Here is a 10008-nt window from a genome sequence, read left to right on the forward strand (position 1 = left end):
CTGCAGTATATTGTTTCCTCTGGAGATACATTTACTGAAAGCAATATGATGGCTCTTTCATGAGTGTGTACGGTGTGTACGTGTGTGCTTGCATGTGGGTGTGTAAGGTGTGTAGCAGACACAGTCACTAATTGCTGGCATGATTTATTTGCTTTTTTCCCTCCCTAATAACTCCTGGTCTAAAGCTGCCTGAACAATGATGTCCTGATACAAACCTGTGAACAGAAAGGTGCGGGTCTGAATCAAGAGGGAACACCTCCCCGCTGATGTAATTCTTTCACCGTATGCTACTTAGGCACACGTTACTGGTGTTAATTTTTGCATCAGCTGTGCTTAATAGGATGTGGCCCTGAATATAATCAGCCCTTCCTCTAGAATTTCCCAAAGCCAACAGCACTAGACCGCCTGAGATTGACTTTGAGATTCTGGGATGAAACAACAACTGCTCAATCAATAGATCTTCCACTAACATTAGCTCAGGACAGGGCTGTTTATAATTTTGAGCTCATTTACATTTAAGGCAGTTTGCCATTGCTCTTATCCAGAGTGTCTCACGGTGACTGGGCAGATATATGTTCAGAGTCTCAAATCACAATGTTTTTAGAGGAAAGTGTTTGCACCGGTGGTTAAAGGGATGAAACCTGTGATATTTTAGTGTTGGACAAAGAGCAGCTTCTCAAACCCTACTGCACTACTCCAACATTAAAGTTGACATACACGTGTTGAAAGACTTGCTCGTTGTGTAATCATTCCTCCTGTCCATACTGGCTGTGAAGAGACTACACTCTACAAGATTGGGGGGGCAAATTCAAAGTCTTTTTAACCACACAAAAGTGCCTTCTTACGTTCGGCCAAAGCTAATATGAGGCTTCAGCAGCTTGAGCTAGCTGAACCAAGTGCATCTACTGAAGTTACAGTCTTTTCAGTCAAATTTATGTTTCCTGGTTTCACAACACCGACAATAAACCTGCATCCGACAGCTTGAATGAAGCTACCGTACCCACTTGATTTGGCTAACTCAGACTGCTTGTCTGGTAACTCTGACTGAATGTCAGAAAGTGTTTGCACTGAACACGGCCAGTGTATTTTGTCCAGCAGAGGAACAGTGAACTGCACTTCATTTGTCAGGTGGCCAGAAACATGACTCCAATAGGATGATAATGTTGCCCCATGCCTGCTAGATATGTAAGAAGAAAGATGACATATTTTTAGGGTGAAAGTATGTCTAGTTCATTGTAAATGTGTGTGGAGCTCTCCTCCAAACAACTAGTTACCTAAAATCAGTAGTGGGAAGCAATTAAGTACATTTACTCAATTACTGTGAAGTACGTTTTACTCTCCTAGATTTATTAGTTAGTTACTTTGCTGATTTAGATTATTAATAGAAAGTATAATCAACAAATACAGTGTACAGCATCATCTATCCATCATCAACCGCTTATCATGCATACAGGGTCGCGGGGGGCTGGAGGTAATCCCAGCTGACATCGGGCGAAAGGCGGGGTTACACCCTGGACAGGTCGCCAGTCCATTGCAGGGCCACACACAGACAAACAACCACTCACGCTCACACCTAAGGACAATTTAGGGTCACCAATTAACCTAGTCCGCATGAGGAAGCCAGAGCACCCGGAGAGAACCCACGCAGAACATGCAAACTCTACACAGAAAGGCCGGGGCAACCGAGGTTTGTACCTGCGACAGTGCTAACCACTGCACCACCGTGCCGCCCAACAGTGCATCAATTTCACTTGTAAAAAAGTATTTCTACACTGTGGTATTACTACTTTTGCTTAGATCTCTGGACTTCTTCCAGGACTGCCTAAGATCGATTTAAGCAGCTTTAAGTAGTCATTAAAGGGATGTTGCAGTGTAACTGAGTCAACTACTGAAAGGCGTATCTGAACTGATGTTCACTAAGAACTCACAGGTATTAACGCATGCAGAGAATAGAGACAAAAACATATTTCTTCTTCTGTCTGTCGCACACAAACATAAATGCATACTGTATACACATATACACATGTCTAGGGTGAGGTGAGGTGCTGATTCTACACTCTCCTACAAAGAGCCACTTACTTTCTTATGGAGTTTTGCTGACCACGATAGATGCAGTCATCTATGAAACTGGAGAGGAGAGGCAGCAAACACCAGTTTGACCAAAAACACATACTAGTGTTTAGACATCCTCCCCCAACATACACTACACATACACCCCTCTTAAATATCCCTTCTTCTGTATCATTCAATGTGCTTGAACTACAATGAGAACAGATTTTTTTTCAGCACAGTCAGTCAGAAATATATAATTATCCTAATAAAGGGGTTGGTAGAGCTCTAAAGGTCTGTGTGCACATTTATGCACGCATGGGCACACATCCAGGCATGTGGACACACACAGAAAGAGACACACAGAGCCACAAAGAGAGACAAAAAAAGAGAGAGAACACTAAGCCAGAGCAGAGTGCATTTAAAAGGACACCATCTTTCTCCTTACAGCTCCTCTGACATCCATTCTGTCATTTGGAGCCAAACGTTTTATTTCAGCTCTGATATAAAGTAAAGGGGAGCAGTCCTGTAGAAAGCCATTAAGTGCCCCTCATCAGCCTAATTAGCTACTAGTAAGTGGTTATTCACCCTGTATAGGACACTTGTTATATGTCTTATTCATATATAATTGCTCCAACAAGACTGCAGTATCCCTCATTTTCACATCATTAAGGGTCATTTATCTTAGTCGGACAGTAAAGTGAAAAGTTCTATCCTTTCATTTATGCCACTTTAATGATTAATTAGCAGTTGTGTTATGTGGTGTTGGCTGATATTGAAGAGACATGGCGATTTAAATGTCCAGATTTAAATGTCCCATTGGAGTAATTTTAACAGGGAGTGAGTGCTACTGTACCTCCTGTCACCAACCTCCAAAGAAGACTGATGAGAGATTTAAAATGGCTGCATTTGAAAACACTGATTGGTCACTTGGAAAGAGGAAGAGAGAGAGAGTGAGAGAGAGAGAGGACACAGTGTCAGAGCTCCACAGTGTGTCTTCTACTGGACTGAAGTCCTTCATGTACAGAAACAGTGTGGGATCTGAAGAAAAAGAGAGAGCAAGAGAGAGACAGAGAAAGAGAGAGAGAGAGATGCATGGGTTTCTGCCAAGGCTGTCCACAGTGAACAAACATCAGCTCATGTTTGATTTGTAATATTTACTTTTTAATCCCCACAACATACAAATAGAGTTTAATCCCTCAGGAAAACAGTTCTTTCAAAAAATGCAACCACTGTGTTTCCACTGGCAGCAACACTGCTTCCACACAAAGCCTTAACTGGATGGCGGTCATTGCAGCTAAGAGGGTCTGATGTTGTACTGCAGTGGGAATCAAAGTTTTTTTTTAGAGATGGGATTAAGTATATTTCTGAGTGATTTTTTGTAAACAAAACGAAAAAAAAAAAAAAACCAGCATGCAGCATCACAGTGCCAAGAACTCCATGAAAACCAGTTTAGGTTCTAAAATAACTGTAAAACACTGCCCCCTTGTGATCACTGTTTGATATAAGTGCATGCCAGCAAAAGTGGAGTAATCCATGCTGGCAAGCAAAATGAATTGCTGGAAAGCCTTGAAAACAAAGTAGATGAGGTTAAGTGGTACCCATTTCACTCATTAGATCATCACTCTTTTAAATGGAGATTAGAAGAGGAAAAGCCTTCCTGACATGCATTAGATATAATTTAGGACAAAAGTGAATGCAAAATTACAAAAAAACATCTAATTTATTTTTCAAGCTCTACACTCACAGAATCATGATAAAATGTGATTGTGATAAGCTATAGCTATGCATAAAAGAGGGCACCTCTGAACTTCTGATGTGAAAACAGCTAATAATGGCCGGAGAAGATGAGAGAAAGTCACAGACAGCTATCTGAATTTCAGTGTTACCATAAATATTTAATTGCCCTTGGCTGTCACCTCTCAGAGGGGAGGAGGCATTTCAGCGGTACAAGCTTTCTGAAACTCAGACACTGCAACGTCCACTTTCTGACCGAGCCTATACTTGTGCTTAATCAAACTTAATTTCCCTAACCCATTATTTTGAGTCCAATTTGCTCAGACGGGGTCAGGCGTAGCAGGGGAAGAGAAACAACTTAACTGTCAACATTCGGCAGTGTTTGCTGTTCAGCACAGACGCATGTAATTTTAACAATGCTTCTGGGTTGTTGTGCTAGTATTGCCCTGATGGATCTGAACTTCAAACCAACTAATGAAACCGCAAGAATCAAACATAGATCAAGCTCCAAAGAACGCATTTGGCTTGCACAACAGAATATAAAATAAATCACAAAATGACTACATATTACAAACAAAGGCACAAAAATCTATTTCCATCTGAAAAGTGACAGTTTAATTAGCCTAATTGCACAAGGTGTTGAGAAACTGTTGCACCACAAAGGACGAGAACAAATTGAATTCGGCACATGCTCTATGTTGGCAGTGCTATATTCAGTTAGTCTTTGTTCTGTGTTGGTGGAACACATATTACTGTATAATCTACTGCACACTTTTTTAAAAGATCATTTAGTAACATCTAATTTATCATGGCATATGCTTGAAGATAATTACATTACACTTTCCTTGATACAATCTCTTCCCAATGGCTGCTTAAAAGAAGTGCTGAACCATGACAAGTATTTACAGCTCAGAGCCAGATGGTGAGGCCAGCTCTGCCATTTTCATTTTCCTTTCTCTGAAAATATTCCCTCACAGTCTGTCTGTCTATCTGTCTGTCTGATCGAGCCTGAGCCTGGAGTATACAGACTGATGTTCTTGAGGAGAAAGGAGAAGGGCGTAACCAGAGCCACTGGCTGATTCTGTTGACAATGCTGAGCTTGGGAGAAAGGCAAGCTGTGGCTAATGGGCTAGGGATGGAGCAGGAAGCAGGGATTTGGATCACTGCTCTGATGGGGGCTCACATTCTGCTCTGGGACAGAATTGCTGCAACCTGAACCGAATAGCTGCAGGGCATTAGCCAAGCTTCAGTATTGACCCAGCCCAAAGCCAGAGCTCATCTCAGTGTGCACACATACACAGATGGACACACTGGAACATACTTTCACATGCACAAACACCAGACAGAGACGAGAGAGGAGGAAGGGACAGAAAGCCCCAGAGAGTAAGAGGGACAGAAAGCAATCAATCAGCTCACCTCCCTGTACTGCCACTTCTCAATACACCAACAAAAAGAGTCTGTGGGACCATTAGTGGCTCTTCAGTAGATATAATAAACAGGCACTAGCAGGAGTTCAGCGTTTCCGACATTTGGACCAGTGGCGCTGCCAATTACCACATTACGCAAAATAAATACACTCTATCGATTTGCTGTTCAGAAGATAAGTGTAACAGAAATACATAATGCACGCTGTTAAGTGAGTCAGCCTGCTCTGTAGATATGACCAAGCCTTTCCTATATGCCACAAGGGGAAAACTAACCTATTAGCGATAATGCTAGTCTCGTTTGTGTTCTCTTCCCCCAGCTTACCTGATCTGTGTTTACTTCAATTTGTGATTTCCCAGAATGCTCTTTGACAACACATATTGCTTTTAATCAATAATAGGCACATTGCGGGTATGAGAATGATAAACTAGGGAACATCGAGGTTTATCTACTGTAGAGGCACTGCTATGTGCTGCCCTCAAACAAAAACATACTATGTGTGGTTGCATTGCTACTAAAGGTAAACACTGCATGGATTTCAAAACATTCATAGATGCCCTTCATCTTTGATTTTGAAATGAAACACCATATATACCATGGTAACTTCAAATATCTCAGTTTATATAATACACAGTTTAAATAATCAAACAACACAACGGGAAGAAAAATAGTTGTTTTGTAAGCAGCGGTTAATTATCTTACAAGGGATAGCTGGGTATTAACATAACATTTTCAAGCAACACAAAACACATTTTATAGTTGCTTTAGAAACTGAGAAACAAAACAGTGGGAAAGCATCAGTTTATAATTGCTGCATGGAGGTGCCTGAGCTGAATGGACAATCGATGATTTATTAGTGGGAGGCTGTAATGTAGAAGGATTCAAGTTAAATTGACAAGCGCTCATTAGTCCTATTAGTCCTGACAAAGAAATGATTACTTGTCACTTGTGTTTGTCAGATCTTTAGCCTCACTGCAGTAACAACTGCCCATGAAACCTGCAGGCGTGCACACACCATTTTACTCACAGCGTTTAACTTCTCTTTAATGTCTTTTTACATAGACACTGTCAGGTATTAACATATTAAACAGATGTAGCAAATAAGCTTCTTGTATCTTACTAAAAAAAAAGCGGCCTAAAGCATAACTGAAGCAATAAGGTGTGAGTGATGTGTAAGAAGAAGCAGAGAAAAACAATTTTTTATAACACCTTCTAGAAAATAATTGGGTTTATAAGGACACAGTTACTAGTGATTTAAATGCAAAAATCTGTCACAGGCTCACCAAGGTGTGCAAGGTGATAATGTGATCTAAGGAGCAACCCATCTAATTTAAAGTAAGACGTTATGAAAGCAAGAATGAGCTTTGAAGTGCACAATGGCAGTAATGTCTGTCATTGAATAAGGCCTGGTCAGTGCCTCACTCACATGCTAATAAAATGGCAGACTGCACTGCAGTCACAGTACTTTGTCTTTTAAAAAGCATATCAACAGAGGATGACAGCTGGCCCTATTTCACCTCAAGAACATTGGCTATATACCCCACTTTTGTCATTTGTGATACTGATCGCCCGACCTGGGCAATTTTTGACTTCTGCCTGAGTAAGACACTAAAACCTGAACAAAAATATGTAGTGTAAGATCTGTACTCTGCTGTCAAAGCAGTATTTTGGGCTCTCCTATTGTGGTAATATTAAGTTGTGTTCCAGTTGTGTTCAAGAGAATCCCTTCAAGCCAATAATACCTCTGTATTGTAATGATGGAGACGCTTTTTGTTTCTTTTCTGTATCATATTATTCACTGTGGCAATTGTTCTATTTCATTGCAGGATCAATTTCATCTTGCATGCACACAATGTACTCAGTAAATAAACAGACTCAGATTTTAATTATTTACCCTTCCACTTGAGAATCTGCCTTGGTGCAATCATATTCATAGCTTTTGTTTCCATTTACCTCACATTTTCCTCATCCAAGAACTTCATTTCACCAAACTCAGAGTCTTATGTTTTGGTTGACACGGAGCAACTTTCTGCTTCAGAAGCTCCCAACCACATCATGTCAGAGCTGCTTTCAGTGTTTAATGTCATTTCAGTCTGTTTCCCTTTTCCTTTTAATCATCCCTATGACATGTAAATAAATTAATTTATGACACCCTTTTATATAAGTAAATCTATATTTCTGACAGACTCATGACATTGATTTTAACAGAATTTTAATATTCAGATTCCTTGTAGTGAATGAACAAACAAAATATAAAATTTACTGTCAAAGAAGACTAGGAAAACCACAAAATAGTGACATTTAAGGAGGCTTAGGAGGCACAACCAGTGAACTTTAAGTTAAAAGATTACTTAAATGATTAACTAATTGTCAAAAAAGTTGCAGAATTACTTTTCTGTCAATCATTTAGAGCGCTAGAAACTACTATCGCTACAACTTCCACTACTGCACTGCAGTAGTTAGTATATTGCACTAACACTGCAATAATAAATTATTAAAATAAATTGTACATTAACAAAGGCATTGTGTTGTCTGTTAGTCAAAACAGGAACAGTGTGTCATGGACGTGCATTTAAGTGCTAATATGATTGCAGCTCTTGTAACTTTAGAACATCCATTAGCAGTCTGTCCATACCTATCCATATCTGTGCAAAGGTCAAGCAAATCAATACACCAAAAGCTGGCTATTGTCAACACTACTTGATACTTCAGTATTCTGCTTGTGTGCTGTCTGACACTCAAAGGAACACAGAGCAGCTGCCACAAATCTACCAAAATTTCAGGGAATGTGTGTCCAGAAAGAGGCTGCCCTTAAGTTTCCTCTGGGCAACACGAACATTTTCAGTGCCCGTTTAATTCAATAACAACAGCTGTATGCCAAGTATGGCACTTTAAGTAATGGGACATGCTTTTATTATGTCTGCTTTTTTATTATTTACAATGGAGTAACTGAATTACCTCACAGCAATAAATAAACTCTTTCTTCCGTATCATTGATTTTGTACAAAGTTCCACCAGTGAGGGCTAAAATCCTGGCATTGCAGTTTAGTTTTTAGAAATAGGTTTTATTGGGTGTACTCATTTCATCACAATGAACCCAAAAAGAAGATACTCCTTGATGGAATCCAGCAGCCTCCTCTTGACTTTTTTTTGAGCAACATTAAATTTTATATCCCCATATGCAATATATTACCAATTAATCAAAACGATCAAGTCTACCAGACGCATATAAAACACCTCTTGAAGTGCCAACCTGCACTGATGATTTCCAATTTTGAGTTTGCTGGTTCCCAGACAGATCAAACATTTTGAAACATATTTTCTCACTGTGGGGTCTTGGTGAAACCTACCTCTCTGAAGTTCTCAGCGCCACACTCTATGCCTTTGAAATTGCACTCCAGCAGCATTTCCTCCATGCGGTGTCGAGTGCGGTTGTAGAACTCATCCAGGCTGAAGCGAGAGCCTGGCTGGCGGTCCGGCTCCGGGGCGAGCGGAAACCCCGGTGCCATGCCTTCTTCAAAGCCCAGGAGAGGGCCCATGAAAATCAGGTCGCTGTAGCTCATCTGAGACTTCCGAACAAAATTGTAGTTACATAGGGTGACAGCCGGAAAGGTCATGTTATTGGCCACCATTTCATCCAGCAGGGTGATGCGATCATATTGGAGATAGTACATGATCCTGTCAGCTACCTGGAACAAGAAAGCGGACAGGGCCATGGTGAAGACCAATGCCCACAAACCCTGGCGAATACCGAACTTCTTGTTCTCCACAAACACGTGGTTGGCGCCATGGAGCGAGCAACCGCCGCAGAAAGTGGCCAGGTCATCCACCTCGCTGATGTTGTCCTCTTCATCATTGCAGTCATCCACTTGACTACACCTATCCAGGTAGTCCTGCGAGTCCCCGCCACCATAACTATTATTCACCCGCTTGTAGTGATCTTCAAAACCGTCTTTACCATATCCTCTGTCGGGCTCGTCGTCGGCAGAAAAGGAGATGGTGCACATAATCCGGACAGGCATGGTGGCAGGATGAACAAGTTAAAAGTGCTTATAAATTCACTAAAATCCAGTCCTGAAACAGTCCAAAAATCCTGAAGAAATGAAATAATTCAAACAGAGAGTGTTCAAATCTGGCTACTGACGCAAACCCATCAGTCAAACTAGCTTGGCCCTTAAAGTGAGGTGTATCAAAATACTGACCCGATTAAATACAAAACAAATCTTCTGGAGCAAAATGCTGATAAGGAAACCACACACTCTGCTCCCTGCCATTCACATCTACTCTAGAGTTGAACTGAGATGCCTTGCCTGGGTTTATCTTTGTGTCTCGGGGGCAGATCCATCCCCTACCGCAACTTCGAAAGAGTAAAGGAAAGAAGAAGAAGAAGAAGAAAAGGAGTAGGAGGGCAAAAAAGGTGAGGCCATGAAGAGTATAGGACATGCAATACTCCCACAGGGCAGAGCTACAGGTCACAGTTCCGGGGCAGAGTTTCACCGTTTACAGGAGAAAAAAAAAAGAAAAGAAAAAAAAACGCAGTGGGAGAGAGCAAATGTAACAGATCGGCAGCCAATGTACAGCAGGAAAAGCACTAAATAGGCTTTTTATTTCTGCTGATTTTACTGTTCGGCATAACCTCACTCCTCCCCCAAAAAGACAATGATCTCAGCACAGTTGTGTAATCAAATGCAAATAATATTTAGGTGTTACTGAAATGACTACAGATGAGCAACTGGAGAAGATTCACACACTGGAATATGCGACACAATCTAACATGCAATGGTTTGATTAAAAGAT

General features: G+C 40.9%; 1 protein-coding gene across 1 annotated transcript in view; it reads right to left on the bottom strand.

Moving 5' to 3' along the window:
* The window catches only part of asic1b (acid-sensing (proton-gated) ion channel 1b), a 49859-nt gene extending 40626 nt beyond the window's left edge, over nucleotides 1-9233 (bottom strand). Inside the window, exon 1 of the mRNA XM_046029511.1 lies at nucleotides 8562-9233. Coding sequence (XP_045885467.1) covers nucleotides 8562-9233 — 672 coding nt within the window. The remainder of the gene's footprint in view (nucleotides 1-8561) is intronic.
* Between the last annotated feature and the right edge of the window lie 775 nt (nucleotides 9234-10008).

The sequence above is a fragment of the Micropterus dolomieu genome, linkage group LG18, assembly GCF_021292245.1.
Source record: "Micropterus dolomieu isolate WLL.071019.BEF.003 ecotype Adirondacks linkage group LG18, ASM2129224v1, whole genome shotgun sequence".
NCBI lineage: Eukaryota > Metazoa > Chordata > Actinopteri > Centrarchiformes > Centrarchidae > Micropterus > Micropterus dolomieu.